We start from the raw sequence: 16,124 nt of genomic DNA on the forward strand, positions 1-16,124 counted from the left end.
GAATGGATAGGCTGCATTCTCAGTGATGTCACCGGTCTCTAGTGAATGGATAGGCGGCATTCTCAGTGATGTCACCGGTCTCTAGTGAATGGATAGGCTGTATTCTCAGTGATGTCACCGGTCTCTAGTGAATGGATAGGCTGCATTCTCAGTGATGTCACCGGTCTCTAGTGAATGGATAGGCTGCATTCTCAGTGATGTCACCGGTCTCTAGTGAATGGATAGGCTATATTCTCAGTGATGTCACTGGTATCTAGTGAATGGATAGGCTGCATTCTCAGTGATGTCACCGGTCTCTAGTGAATGGATAGGCTGCATTCTCAGTGTTGTCAACGGTCTCTAGTGAATGGATAGGCTGCATCCTCAGTGATGTCACTGGTCTCTAGTGAATGGATAGGCTGCATTCTCAGTGATGTCACTCGTCTCTAGTGAATGGATAGGCTGCATTCTCAGTGATGTCACCAGTCTCTAGTGAATAGATAGGCTGCATTTTCAGTGATGTCACCGGTCTCTACTGAATGGATAGGCTGCATTTTCAGTGATGTCACTGGTCTCTACTGAATGGATAGGCTGCATTTTCAGTGATGTCACCGGTCTCTAGTGAATGTATAGGCTACATTCTCAGTGATGTCACCGGTCTCTAGTGAATGGGTAGGCTGCATTCTCAGTGATGTCACCGGTCTCTAGTGAATGGATAGGCTACATTCTCAGTGATGTCACTGGTCTCTAGTGAATGGGTAGGCTGCATTCTCAGTGATGTCACTGGTCTCTAGTGAATGGATAGGCTACATTCTCAGTGATGTCACCGGTCTCCAATCTTAATAATATCTTTTGGCCTCGCTCACCTTGCGTTATAGAGGCCGGGAGAAGAGGACCTTCCACCTTCTCCCACAGGTAGGTGGGTCTTGGAATTCCCTCCTCTGAGCTGCATGATAGAGTAATGTCACTTCCAATGTCCAGGGAGCCCTGAATGTTGCAAATGGGATCTGAGGGAGGCACTGTGAAGGGAGAAAAACAACAAATTAAACCAGTAAAACAAATTCCTATAAAGAAAAAAGTACTTTTAATCGAGAACTTTATCCCTGTATGATTGTCTGTCTTATGACAATAAAGATCTTATTCAGCAAGTATCCTGTTGGCTCTTGTGTGCAACCATTTCTTCTTCTTAATCCAGTATGTAAATACAATAATATTAATGTAGCGCTGGCTCCTGACGAGCAGGCGCTATGTTTTTTTCAAAGTTAACTTTCCTGAAACCACAGTTGGGTTTTGGGGCTAATTTCCTAAATTTCTGGTTTCAGTACCAGTCTAGCTGGGTTGCACTGGGTTCTCCTTGACCGCAGGTGTCACTGTCACCGACGGCAAGTGTGAGAACACAGTTTAGCTGGGTGTATTGAATGCCACTGTTCTCTCGGAAACCAGCCCAGTGGGAGTGTTCTCCTGCTGTGCATTCTGGGAGGTGGTATTTAAGGTACCGCCATCACGTGCTTCGAGGGTTCCGGAGATTATTTTCTGTCTGTTCGGTTCTGGTGGTCCTCCTGACCCAGCCCCATGGCCCTCCTGGCCTGGGGTGTGGAACCATGCATTTTGAGTCTCGGGGCTGGCTGGCCTGAGGCAACGCAACTTCAAGGACAGGCCTGAATGGATTTCAGGGTCTATTGATCCGAGGGTGGTCTGGTGCCATCTCATCTGAAGGGAGAGGCCCAGCAACTGAAGAACCTCAGGGGAGGACTCTTCAGGAGAAGGCCGTGCACAAAGGCTGGCTTCTCTGGAGGAGCCTGGAGGCTTAGTTGAAGGACGCAACCTCAACACTCATACGGGAACGCCGGATCGGCTGAGAGATACTGGTACCATATGATAGTTCTTTAAATTTGTCTACGTCCCTCTGTCTACGCTCAACTCTGTGGTAGAAACTTTGTCAAACATCCTACGCTCAAGTGTACATCACAAGTCTAGGGCAGAGACTTTACTTAACACCCTACCGGCTGCTAGGTCTAGTGAGAGAGGTCTATCCGGGGGGTTATAAAATCCAGTTGTGAAACGGTTGCTATTCTCTGGATTTTCCTATAAGAGACTTTCCATTTTTGCAGTCTAAAGTACCTGAACTCACTCCTAACCCTTTACCCTTCATTGGAAGACTCTGTTTCTGTTTCAAATAAATAACCCAAAAGTAGATTCAGTGTCAGTTTTCACATTTCTTTGTGCCATCTACCACGGGAATCCCTAGATGGAGAAGCAGACCAGAAGGTAAAGCCCAATAAAACCAGCAGCTCCTTCGGGGGTTAGTGCTACATTAATGTTACCAGGTTTACTTTTACAAGTTTTTTTCTTTTTACAAGTTAACTTTTTTGAGAATACCGTCTTCTTCCTCTGAAAGATCTTGGCACTTGACCGTCTTTTAGAACCTATTTTAGTAATGCAGGGACTTCCAGGGATAATTGTTTGTACTGTTATTCAAATGTATTTTCTCCCTGCCAGAGTTTAAATGTCAGCCTAGTGTCAGTCAGGCTGTAAGGCCCCGGTCAAGGTTGACCTGTCTCCTTTCCAGGACTGGAGTTAAGTGGGCAGTGGAACTGGGCAAGTGCCCTTGGCCCTCACCCTATCTTAGTTGACAGAATTGCATTGGGTGCTGCTGGTAACCTGTTTTACTGTATGAATTGGGGGGGGGGGTGTTATCAATCACATGATTCTCTGCCCCATTCATTGATTGTATTGCCTGCACTGTAATAAGTAAAATAACTTTTCTCATTGGAGGAAAGGGCAGGAGGGGGTGTGTCCCCATCAGATCATCTTTAGTGCAGCTGAGCCTGGAGACTTAAAGCTGTTACCCTCTACAGCACTAGTTCAGTTCAGCCGCAGGAAGAGGACAGGGCAGCCCTGAAGGGAAGTTCAGGAGCAGAAAGAGAACAGGGCAAGCCTGTAGGGAAGTTCAGCAGCAGTAAAAAAGGACAGGGCAGCCCTGCAGGGAAGTTCAGCAGCAGGAAAAGGACAGGACAGGCCTGCAGGGATGTTCGGCAACAGGAAGAAGACAGGGCAGCCCTGCAGGGAAGTTCCGCAACATTAAGAGGACAGGGCAGCCCTGCAGTGAAGTTTAGAAACAGGAAAATAACAGGACAAGCCTGCAGGGAAGTTCAGTAGCAGGAAGAAGAGAGGACAGACATGCGGGGAAGTTCAGGAGCAGGAAGAAGACAGGACAGGCCTGCAGGGAAATTCAGGAGCAGAAAGAAGACAGGACAGGCCTGCAGGGAAGTTCAGCAGCAGGAAGAAGACAGGACAGGACAGGCCTGTAGGGAAGTTCAGCAGCAGGAAGAGGACAGGGCAGCCCTGCAGGGAAATTCAGCAGCAGGAAGAGGACAGGGCAGCCCTGCAGGGAAATTCAGCAGCAGGAAGAGGACAGGGCAGCCCTGCAGGGAAATTCAGCAGCAGGAAGAGGACAGGGCAGCTGTGCAGGAAAGTTCAGCAGCAGGAAGAAGACAGGACAGACCTGCGGGGAAGTTCAGGAGCAGGAAGAAGACAGGACAGGCCTGTAGGGAAGTTCAGCAGCAGGAAGAAGACAGAACAGGCCTGTAAGGAAATTCAGCAGCAGGAAGAGGATAGGGCAGCCATGCAGGGAAGTTCAGGACCAGGAAGAGGACAGGACAGGCCTGCAGGGAAGTTCAAGACCAGGAAGAGGACAGGGAAGCCCTGCAGGAAAGTTCAGCAGCAGGAAGAGGACAGGGCAGCCATGCAGGAAAGTTCAGCAGCAGGAAGAAGACAGGACAGACCTGCGGGGAAGTTCAGGACCAGGAAGAGGACAGGACAGGCCAGCAGGGAAGTTCAGGACCAGGAAGAGGACAGGCCAGCAGGGAAGTTCATGACAGACCAGGAAGAGGACAGGGCAGCTCTGCAGGGAAGTTCAGGACCAGGAAGAGGACAGGGCAGGCCTGAAAGGAAGTTCAGCAGCAGAAAGAAGACAGGGCAGCCCTGCAGGGAAGTTCAGCAGAAATGGGAGGATAGGGCAGCCCTGCAGTGAAGATTTCTACAGAATGCAGCAGCTTTTTATTTGTTTTAGCTGCACGAATCAAAGTCATAGAATCTATTACTAGAAACTACAAGACTGTGACAAGTTTATAACTCACCTAAAACGGTAAATCCCACCACACCAATGTTACGTAGCGCCCGGTCGGGGAAGTTGTTGACCATGCATTGGTAGGTCCCCGTATCTGACAGCTGGGTGTTGTTTATATATATGGAGGCGTTGGTGCTCGGCATGGTCTGCATAAACCCGACCCGGCCCTGGAACTGCGCTGCGGTTGTGAAAACTTGCCCGCCCTGGTAGATAATGATCTGGGAAGAGATTAAAAAGTTTGTTAAAAGTTTAAAAAGCTTATTTTGCCCTTCCCCCTTTCACGCACCCCTCTGCTGTATCAAGACTGCAGGAGGAGGCCCATTGCAGAACATGTGAAAGGGTCTTGCTGTGGGGTGGCAAGGCTCAGTCCACACTGCTGGGACCCCAAAGTTGTTTGACGTGCTTGCAATTTCCTTGCGACTTCCTTGCGAATTTTGTGATTTAACATGGCAGTCTATGACACTCAAATCACACCAAAGTCGCAGAGAAGTAGTGCAGGAACCTTTTTATATGTGTCGCTGCAACTTGAGTTGCATTGATTAAGACAAAACCCATTGAAATAAATGTGTTTTTTTTTTTTCAATGTGACTTTTTGTGTGGCAGATCGCATTGATAAGTTGCCACAGCCTGAACTGGGGCTTATAAAGGGCCCCGCAACAGGACTAAAGATCATCAGTGGGAAGGGCCCTGGGCTCAGAGGAAAGGGCCCCGGGACTGAAGAAATAGGCCTGGGACCAATGGAAAGCATCCTGGTGGTCAGGGGGGCAATTCATGGTTTCTTGCACTGGGGCCCTGAAGGTTCTAGTTATGCCTCTGACCATAGTCCACATAAAATATATTTGTCCATGGGGATTAGTGGCAGCATTTCAGTGAGGATGAAGTAATTTCTCTCAAACATATAAGAGGAACAGCAAAGGGCGCCAACTACGTGCAACATATAAGTAAAATGTTATTAAAAACACGCAATTGGCAAACAACATTAATGGCATAACTTCATTGGTACCCGCTTATGGATGTAGTTATGCTATTAATGTTGTTTCCCAAGTGAGTTGCCAATTGCGTGTTTTTAATAACATTTTACTTATATACTGCACTTAGTTGGCCCTCTCTGCTGTTCCTCTTAGTGAGTTAGATCAAGAGTCTCCAAACTTTCTACACAAAGGGCCCAGTTTAATGTTCTTTAGACTTTAGGGGCCCAGGCTGTAGCCAGTGGGAGCAGAAGTTGTCAGTGGGAGTAAACAGTGCCCCATCATTGGGATTAGTGGGATGAATAGTGCCCCATCATTGGTGTCAGTGAGGGGAATAGTGCCCCATCGTTGGTGTCAGTGGGAGGAATAGTACCCCATTATTGGTGTCAGTGAAGGGAATAGTGCCCCATCATTGGTATCAGTTGGAGGAATAGTGCTCCATTATTGGTGTCAGTGGGAGGAATAGTGCCCCATTATTGGTGTCAGTGAAGGGAATAGTGCCCCATCATTGGTGTCAGTGGGAAGAATAGTCCCCATCTTTGGTGTCAGTGGGAGGAATAGTGCCCCATTAATGGTGTCAGTGAAGGGAATAATGCCCCATCATTGGTGTCAGTGGGAGGAATAGCCCCCATCATTGGTGTCAGCGGGAGGAATAGTGCCCCATCATTGGTGTCAGTGGGAGGAATAGTGCCCCATCACTGGTGTCAGTGGGAGGAATAGTCCCCATCATTGGTGTCAGTGGGAGGAATAGTGCCCCAGCATTGGTGTCAGTGGGAGGAATAGTGCCCCATCACTGGTGTCAGTGGGAGGAATAGTGCCCCATCAGTGGTAGCAGTACGAAGAATTGCATCTTGTAATTTGTGTCAATGGGAGAAATAGTGCCCCATCATTAGTATTCATTGGAGAAATAGTTCCCCATCATTGGTGTCAGTGAGAGCAATAGTGCACCATTGTTGTTGTCAATGGAAAGAATAGTGCCCCATCATTGGTGTCAGTGGAAGGAATAGTGCCCCATTGGTGGTACCAGTAGGAGGAATAGTGCTCCATTGTTGGTGTCAGTGAGAGGATTTTTTCCCCATTGTTGGAGTTAGTGGCAGGAATAACGTCCCATTATTGGTGTAAGTGGAAGGAATAGTGCCCCATTGTTGGTTTCAGGGGCATGAAGAGTGCCCCATCATTGGTGTCAGTGGGAGGTATAGTGCCCCATTCTTGGTGTTATTGGGAGGAATAGTGTTCCTTTGTTGGTGTCAGTGAGAGGAATTGTTCCCCATCATTTGTGTCAGTGGCATGAAAAGTTCCCCATTGTTAGTGTCTTTGGAAGGAATAGTGGCCCATCATTGGTGTCAGTGGGAGAACTAGTGCCCCCATTGCTGTTATCGTTTGTAAGGAATAGTGCCCCATTTTTGGTGTCAGTGAGAGGAAATATGTCCCATTGTCGGTGTCAGTGGATGTACTGTAACAGTGCTCCAAGGGCCGCATAAAGGCAAGAAAAGGGCCACATATGGCCCCCCGGGCCGCAGTTTGGAGACCACTGAGTTTGGTGAAGCTGAAGACTGAGGACATCTAGTGGAGAAAAAAAAAGTACCTTTGCTGCCTTCTTATTTTTATAGATTTGGGGCAGAAATTTGTTTCTAAAGAAAAATTCTGAAGTTCCACATCATACAACCGATGGCTGCAAATCTCTGAACGGCTCCCTTCTTGGGTACCCACAGGACCACCTCTAATATCGCTCGGACCCCGGACAAACATTTTCTTGCTCCCCCCCCCAACTATCTATGGGCAGAGTGGACCAAAGGGGCAGCTGCTTTGGGCACCACAACAATGACTGGGCCCGGGTGGGGGGGGGGGCCAAGCCCAGTCATTGTTGGGCTTGGGGGGCAGCTGCTTTGGGCACCACAGCAATGACTGGGCCTGGGTGGGGGGCCGAGCCCAGTCATTGCTGGGCTCTGGGGGCTCGGGGGGCAGCTTGCCCCCCTTTTTGCCCTGCTTACCCGGAACACCTTTTTTTTTTAAAACCTACAAACGTCTTACCTGTTCAGGCTGGTTGGCATTGGACAGAGGCGTCACGGTCCAGATGATGTTGAGGTTCGTTAGCGCCGCACTGGTGGTGAAGGTGCACAAGAGCCCCGCCGACTGACCCCGGGCCACCTGTATGTTCTCCTTGTCTATGATCACCTGCAGCGCCGCCACCAAACCTGCAAAACATAAAGTAGGACACCGTCTGTAACCTTGTGTCTCAGAAAAACGCATGATCGCTCTCAGGTTCCTCTTCTCCCCGCCAAATGTGCTTATTGTGAGATCCTGATGTGTAACATTACCCTCTACCCTGAGCACAGAAACTCTATTATCTATATCAAATTATGTGTGTGCCGGGATATTGTAGAACAACCCCTCCCCCCCCCACCCCCGGCACAGGATAATTGTGCCGATTTTATCTACCGCAGAATTGTAGCTGTGGGTGATTTCAAGAGCAAATCCGCTATGATTCCCTCCTATGCTAATCAATCAATCAATCAATCAATCAAGAGTCTATCTGCATTTTTTTTTTTTTAAGCTAACAAAACAAAAACTGGCGACCATCAAAGCAAAATCTGTATCCGAAGCAGAACTACAAACTATTTAAAATATCTAAAAAGAAAATTCTTAACAAGCGCTAAATAAGCTTTAAAACAAGTCATCACTGACCTCTGTAGCTGCAGGCGCTGCGGAATAATTCACCCTCACGCCCTACGTTCACGCCTCAGCGTTTTGTAGCTTGAAGCTCAAAAAACGCCGGAAGGGAGGAAAAAAAAAATCAAAAAAAAAAAATCAATGATTCTCTATGGAGTTGGTTCACATCTCCACTCCACGCCGCCTGAAGCTCAAACAAGTTCTGGAGATTTTTTTTTTTTTTTGGCGCTCGAAACGGGTAGATTTGGACGTTTGTATTCTCAGATAAATTAATGGAAACGCGCCGTTCACACGTTTTGCCGCAATTTTCCGCTCAAATTAATGGAAATGCACCGTTCGCACATTTTGGCACCATTTTCTGCTCAAATGAAAAAAAAAAAAGTAAAAGAATAAAAATAAAATAGTAATAATTTTTTTTTCTATATTTTATTTTATTTTTCCCTTCATGTCTCACGTGAAGGGAAAAATAAAATAAAATATAGAATAAAAAAAATAATTATTACTATTTTATTTTTATTCTTTTACTTTTTTTTTCCATTTGAGCAGAAAAACGCGCCCAAAAGGTGCGAACGGCGCGTTTCCATTAATTTATCTGAGAATACAAACGCGCCCAAAACTCCCAAATCTACCCGTTTTGAGTGATAAAAAAAAATTAAAAATAATGTAAAATGGACAAATTAAGAGGGGGGGGGGGGGGAATGACAAAAAAAAGTGCGAACTGAAAAGTGCGAATCGACACTCACCAAACTTCTACTAACATGAAATTAGCAGAAGGAGCCCAAAGGGTGGCGCTGAAGAGCTGAAAAACCATGTAGTACATCACTACGTTTGTGTTTGTTGGCCGACAATTCCTTGCCGTTTGTATGCAAGACAAAAATCCAGGCGCACACGCCTTCGGACAAAAGGCCGAGGTTTTGTCTGCGGAAAATCCGATCCTGTGTACGAGGCTTAAGTCTCTATCAGAATCTTACAGCTCCCCCTTGTTTCTAGGTTCCATACAGGCTCTACCAGTGGCATAGGAACAATATTGTCAAAGCTCATTGGCTTGTAGTTGAAATCGATGCCCCTGCTCCTGTGAGGCTCCATAGGACTTTTCTAGCCATGTCAAAAAGTTCCTACCACCCTCCCATCCCCCAATCCCCTTGAACGAGGCGAGCAGAACATACTGTGCAACTTCCTGAAGGTTAGATAATCAAAAATGTACACGCATTTCGGTTAAACTATTGTGCTGGAATCCAAAAGTAAAGCCTACCAGACAGATCTTACTTCCTGGAGAAAATGCTGCTCTATGCTCCCTGCGGTGCAGCTCACAGCACTACACTACAGTGGAACCTTGGATTATGAGCATAATCCGTTCCAGGAGAATGTTTGTAATCCAAAGCACTCGCATATCAAAGCAAGTTTGCCCATAGAAGTCAATGGAAACGAAGATAATTTGTTCCACATTGACTTCTATTACATGTAATACCACATGTGGCCAGAGGTGGGGTGGGGGCGCTGGAGAGCCTCGGAAATACTCGGGACAGCTCGGCTGAACTTGGAAAGCCTCAGGAACAGAGTATTTCTGAGTATTTCCGAACGGCTCCGAACCGTCCTGAGTGTCCCCCACTCCTCTGGCCAAATGCGGTACTGCACACCCCATTAGCTTGAATTCTGCTAGTCTCGCGAGACAACACTCGCAAACCGAGTCAGAATAAAAAAAAAAAAAAAGTTGCTCGTCTTTCAAAATGCTTGTTAACCGCGTTACTCGTAAACCAAGGTTCCACTGTACTAGATATTTCGTCATGTGACCTCCGTTGAAGGCTAAAAACAGAGTTCAGATTGGCTGATCCTCCCATTCAGCAGAGATCATGCAGCCATCATTTAAGAAACTAATAATGATATTGTTTTAAAAAATAAAAATGTGTCTATATCTTACACTATGCTCAATACCGAGGGGGGGGGGCACTTATACACCTTCCTCCCCAGGACAATGTTCAGCTTCCAGCGCTGACGCACTTTGAATGACAATTGCGCGGTCATGCTACGCTGTACCCAAACAAGATTTGTATCATTTTGTTCCCACAAATAGAGCTTTCTTTTGGTGGTATTTGATCACCTCTGCGATTTTTATTTAAAAAAGACAGAAAATTTTGAAAAAAATAAAAGTTTTGGTTTTGTTTCTTTGTTTTATAAATAAGTAATTTTCCTCTTTCACTGATGGGCGCTGACGGGCACTAAGGCGGCATCGATGAGGTGGCACCAATGAGCGGGCACTGATATGCATCACTGATGGGCACTGGTAGGTGAAACTGATGGGTGGCACTGATATGCAGCACTGATGGGCATTGATAGGTGGCACTGGTGGGCACTCATGGGTGGCACTAGTGGGCACTGATAGGTGACACTGAAAGGATGAAAAGATGGGTACTTATGGGTGGCACTGATAGGCGGCACTGCTGGGCACTGTTTGGCGGAACTGATGGCTGGCACAGATATGCAGCACTGAGGGGCATTGATAGGTGGCACTGGTGGGCACTCATGGGTGTCACTGGTGGGCACTGATAGGCAACACTGATGAGCACTGAAAGGATGAAAAGATGGGTACTTATGGGTGGCACTGATAGGCGGCACTGCTGGGCACTGTTTGGCGGAACTGATGGCTGGCACAGATATGCAGCACTGATGGGCATTGATAGGTGGCACTGGTGGGCACTCATGGGTGGCACTGGTGGGCACTAATAGGCAACACTGATGAGCACTGAAAGGATGAAAAGATGGGTACTTATGGGTGGCACTGCTAGGCACTGATGGGCATTGATACATGGCACTGATATGAGGCACTGATGGGCATCCCTGGTGGCACTGGCAGTGGTAGGCATTGTCAGTGGGCACTGATTGGCAGCTGCCTGGGCATTGATTGGCAGCTGTCTGGGCACTGATGTGCATTTCCCTGGGGGTCTAGAGGGGCATACCTGGTGGTCCAGAGTGGTGGCATCCCTGGTGGTCCTGGGCAGGATCTGAGGGGGGGCTGAGCTGATAAACAATCAGCACAGACCCCCCCCCCCCCGTCAGGAGAGCCATCGACCGGCCCTCCTCTACTTGCATGTGACAGACGCCAGTGAGGAAAAGCCGATCACCGACTCTTCCTATTTACATCGTGATCAGCCGTGATTGGACACAGCTGATCACGTGGTAAAGAGTCTCCGTCAGAGACTCTTTACCTAGATCGGTGTTGCGGGGTGTGAGACTGACACCCCGCAACAACCATCGCCGCAATGCACTCCCCTGGGGGCGCGCAGCGGCTTAATATCCTGAGGACATTATATGACGGCCACTCAGGATATAGACCACTTTGCCGCCATCATTCTGCTATATGACGGGCGGCAAGTGGTTAAAGTGTAACTACACTTTCGTGTGGGGGGGGGGGGAGGGATAGCAAATAAAGACAAAATAATATAGCGTATACAATTGCGACACTAATCATATTATAATTGAATGTTATTAAAAATGACCTTTCCTTATAAAATTGCAGCTGCTGTCATTATCTGAAAATGCAATGCAATATGGCTACCTGGAGGTGTTCTGTACCCAGAGTGTGTACTGACCACTCCCCCAGAAACATCATTTCCTGCTTGTGTTGATTGGCTCACCAATGTTCCCAGAAGTCTGCCTAAGACACAAGTCAGATTTCAGGCATCCCCTGCAACAAAAATTTCATTTTTGATGAGGTACTTTCAATAGGAAATTACGTCTAAAGGGATGCAGGCCCAGCAACTTTCCCCATTAGTGCCCTGCAGCTGACAGGATAATTATGAAACCACTCCCATTAGACCCACAGCACAGAGGAACAAACCGCGATTTTTTCAGAATAACAAAAGGTAGAAATCTGCAACAAAGGTTGTTATAATGCTTGTAATGTACACAGACCACCCAGAGGTGACATTTTTATAAAAAAAAAAAAATATTTTTATTAAAAAAAAAAAAGTGGAGTTACACTTTAAAGAAATGCTTGTTTTGCAAATATTCCTGCATTCTCTAATTTGAACACTAGGTGGCGATGTTTCACTGGGATCTGCATAAGCAACTTCATTTCATTTCACAAATCCGATCGGCTCACAATTATCATTTCAAACAATGCACGTCCGGATCTTCACCCAAGGATCATCTACATCCGCCTTTCTCAACCTTTTTTTTTTTTTTATCCCATAGGAACCCTTTAAATTATTTCCAGGCCTGAAGGAAGTCCTGCTAAAATTATCTACGGTTCGTTAGCAAGTCTAGTAGGTTCCAGAAATTATAAATCATAAATAAAATAATAAAGATTGTGCCATTTCTAGTGTATTTGACACCCAAGGTGGGTCATTTTTAACACACCTTTCCTGTTCTTTTTGAGAAAATGATTTGCAGTAATATTTACAAAATGAAAAAAAAAAAAAATTAAAGTTCAGAAGAGAACTGCAGGCAGGTCCTTCTTATATATAAGCGTTCACTGAGAGGGCCCCTTACATTGTGGGCAGTAGAGAGATGGTCATTGAAGAAGTGGCCTCTTACATTATGGTTACAGAGAGAGGTACCTCCTTACATCTGTGTTGAATAAGAGGAAGAATACTTCTTACATCAGTGGTCATGGAAGAAGTGGCCCCTACATTGTGGTCAGTAGGAACGGTATGTCTTTACATGGGTGGTCATTGAAAAAGTGGCCCTTTACACCGTGGTCAGTAGTGGCCATTGAAGAAGTTGCTTCTTAAAGCGGTTCTTCACCCTAAAGGGGAAGTTCCGCTAGTATTATCCCTCCCCCCCTCCGGTGCCACAATCGGCACCTTTCGGGGGGGAGGGGGGTGCAGTTACCTGGATAATCCAGGTATCTGCACCCACTTCCGGCCAGACCGCCGCATGGCTCCGCCCACCCCCGCATGGCTCCGCCCCCCCCCCAGTTGTGTTCTGGGAAACACACAGTTCCCAGAGACACAGCGGGGGACCATAAGAGAAGCGCAGCGCAACTCGCGCATGCGCAGTAGGGAACCGGGCAGTGAAGCCCTCATGCTTCACTTCCCGATTCCCTGACAGAGGATGGCGGCGGTGGCTGCAGCGAGACCAGCGATCGCTCATCATCTGCCGCCGACATCGCTGGAACCTGGGACAGGTAAGTGTGATATTATTAAAAGTCAGCAGCTGCAATATTAGTAGCTGCTGGCTTTTAATATTTTTTTTTTAGGTGCAGCTCCTCTTTAAATTGTAGTCAGTAGGCAAGGTGTGCCCTTAAACTGATGCTCACTGAAGAACTGGCCCCTTATATTGTGGTCAGTAGGACGGGTGTGCCCTTATATTAGTGGTCATTGAACTGACTGCTTACATTACATAGTTAGTAAAGTTGAATAAAGACACCAGTCCAACCTGAGTGAGTGTCTACAATTGTCCCTATCCCTGTACATTGCACACTCATATCAGTCCCTACCCTCAAGAAGCCCACAGTCCAAGGTCCCCATTCATACACTAGTGCCAATTTTGGACAGAAGCCAACTAACCTACCTGCATGTCTTTGGAGTGTGGGAGGAAACCAAGGTAACTGGAGGAAACCCACGCAGGCCCAGGGAGAACTTGCAAACTCCAGGCAGGTAGTGTCGTGGTTGGGATTTGAACCACCGACCCTTCTTACTGCTAGGTGAGAGTGCTACCCACTACACCACTGTGCCACCCACATTGAGGTCATTCGTAGAGGTCATTCGTAGAGGTCATTCGTAGAGGTGTGTACTTATATTGTGGGGATCAAAGGTGTGGCCGCTTATATTGTGGTCTATAGGAAAGGTGAGTGCTTTTATTGGTGGTTATTGAAGAAGTGGCCCCTTACATTGCGGTCATTAGGAGAGGTGTACCCTCATGTTAGTGTCACTGAGGAATTGGCCCCTTACATTGTGGTCAGTAGGAGAAGTGTGCTCTTAAATTGGTGGTCATTGAAGAAGTGGCCTCTTACATTGTGGTCAGTAGGAGAGGTGTGCCCTTACACTGGTGGTCATTGAAGAAGTGGCCTCTTACATTGTGGTCAGTAGGAGAGGTGTGCCCTTACACTGGTGGTCATTGAAGAAGTGGCCTCTTACATTGTGGTCAGTAGGAGAAGTGTGCTCTTAAATTGGTGGTCATTGAAGAAGTGGCCTCTTACATTGTGGTCAGTAGGAGAGGTGTGCCCTTACACTGCTGGCCATTGAAGAAGTGGCTGCTTATATTGTGGTCAGCAGGCAAGGTGTGCTGTTACATAAGTGGTCATTGAAGAAGTGTCCCTCTATATCAGCCTGTCTCAACCTTTTCAACACAGAGGAACCCTTGAAATAGTTCTCCGATCTCAAGGAACCCCCTGCTAAAAATTAGAAATCCACAACTCATGATACATTAGTGTGATGGTCAGTGGGAAGAATGGTCCTTACACTTGTGGTTATTGGGAAGAATTACCTCCTTATAGATAGATAATAGGATCAACTTGTGAGTGGGAACTTATCTGAGAGGCGGAAATTGCCCAATGCTGGAGGAACCCCTACAACCCCTGGAGGAACCCTAGTTGAGAATCACTGCTCTATATTATGATCAGTAGGAAAGGTGTGTCCTTATATTGGTGGCCATTTACATTGTGGTCAGTAGGACAGGTGTGCCCTCACATTTGTGGTCATTGAAGGAGTGCCCCCTTATATAGTGGCCACTAGGAATGGTGTACTCTTACGTTGGTGTCCTTGAAAAACTGGCCCCTTACATTGTGGTCAGTATGACAGGAGTTCCCTTATATTGGTGGTCATTGAAGAAGTTGATGCTTATATTGTGGTTAGTAGGAGAAGTGTGCCCTTACATTGGTGGCCATTGGAGAAGTGCTATCTTACATTGTGGTTAGTAGAAAAGGTGCTCACTTACATTGGTAGTCATTGAAGGAGTGGCCCCTTACATTTTGGTCAGTAGGAGAGTTGTGCCCTTATATTGATGGTCATTGAAGAAGTGGCCCCACTACATTGTGGTCAATAGGAAAGGTGTGTCCTTACATTGATGGTCATTGAAGAAGTGGCCCCACTACATTGTGGTCAATAGGAAAGGTGTGTCCTTACATTGATGGTCATTGAAGGCCAAAGAAAGTTGGCTCGGTCCTTCTGGAGAGAAAAGTAGAGCGGTAGTAGAGTACATTTATTTGGGCAGAATACATCTATATGGCAGTTGCAGAGGACGGCAGGACAGGGGTTCATGCTCTGGAGACTCGGTGGTGCTCCTCTACCAGGACGGCTCTGAGTGGCTCTTTGTGTCACCGCGGCCTCGTGTGATTAAATCCACAGCGAGCGGTAATGCCGCTTTTTTTTTTTCAATGCTCCACTTTCTCAAGTGCAAATAACTTGTCTATTATGTCCTCCATCCCGGGATAATGGACTCGGAGTCTGAGCTTTCTTTTTTATCATTGTGAAATGTTCATTATGGGAGACGTGATTGATGCGCTCTGGAAAAGCAGAGCAAAAAGGATTAGAAGATAAGGAATAATAAAATTGGACCCCGAGGGCCACTCAGCCTCTCTTCATGATCCATGGTGGAGCGTGGCTCCGCGACAAAGGGATCTGGAGACGTCACCCGCCGCTTCTCCGAGCCGTAATTACACGACCAGTAAACTTATACAGCAAGACAGAGTTTAAAGGGGCACTTCACTTCACCGGTAAAGTCACCTCCCTCGTTAACCTTCTGGTTGTTGAAGTGACTCTAGCAGCAGACTTATTTTTCCATGTTGAGTTCATGCATGCTAAGTGATGCTGAAATGTGCACTTAATGCACGCTAAAGTGTCCCCTCAATATTACTGTATTTCATTTAGGCACGCCTTAAGTGCTAGTTAGCACACCTCAGTGGACCTGACAATATACACTATATCACCAAAAGTATTGGGACGCCTGCCCGTGCACACACATGAACTTTAAAGGGGAGTTCCAGGCTTTTTATGTTTATTAAAAGTCAGCAGCTACAAAAAGTGTAGTCGCTGACTTTTAATAAACAGACACTTACCTGTTCCATGGTCCAGCGATGCGGCCAAACGGCGCCTCCGTTGTCACTCTGGGCACCCGGCCCGTGACAGCTTTCGGCTTCACGGCCGGGCAAGCACGGCGCATGCGCGAGTCGCGCTGCGCTCCCGGAGTGGACAGGCCATCTCCTGGGACCTGTCACGTGTCCCAGGAGATTGCCTAGAGGGAGGGGCTGCCTAAGGCGAAAGTAAGGAGGAGTCGCCTTGGCGGTCCCTGGGCGGAAGGAGGAAGTGGGACAGGAAGTCCCCCTCCTCATGAAGCCCCCACTCCCCCCCCCCCAAAATAAAAAATTACATGCCAAATGTGGCATGTAAGGGGGCGAGGAGTGCTTAAAGCGGAAGTTCCATTTTTGGGTGGAACTCCGC

General features: G+C 47.2%; 1 protein-coding gene across 1 annotated transcript in view; it reads right to left on the reverse strand.

Moving 5' to 3' along the window:
* IGSF11 (immunoglobulin superfamily member 11) overlaps nt 1-16,124 on the reverse strand; it is a 432,754-nt gene that overhangs the window by 35,904 nt on the left and 380,726 nt on the right. The window contains exons 2-4 of the mRNA XM_077479707.1: nt 7,108-7,271; nt 4,119-4,326; nt 846-998 (exon numbers count right to left, since the gene is read on the reverse strand). Coding sequence (XP_077335833.1) covers nt 846-998; nt 4,119-4,326; nt 7,108-7,271 — 525 coding nt within the window. The remainder of the gene's footprint in view (nt 1-845; nt 999-4,118; nt 4,327-7,107; nt 7,272-16,124) is intronic.

The sequence above is a fragment of the Lithobates pipiens genome, unplaced genomic scaffold, assembly GCF_037356315.1.
Source record: "Lithobates pipiens isolate NorthernLeopardFrog02 unplaced genomic scaffold, aLitPip1_a1.2 Scaffold_16, whole genome shotgun sequence".
Classification (NCBI taxonomy): domain Eukaryota; kingdom Metazoa; phylum Chordata; class Amphibia; order Anura; family Ranidae; genus Lithobates; species Lithobates pipiens.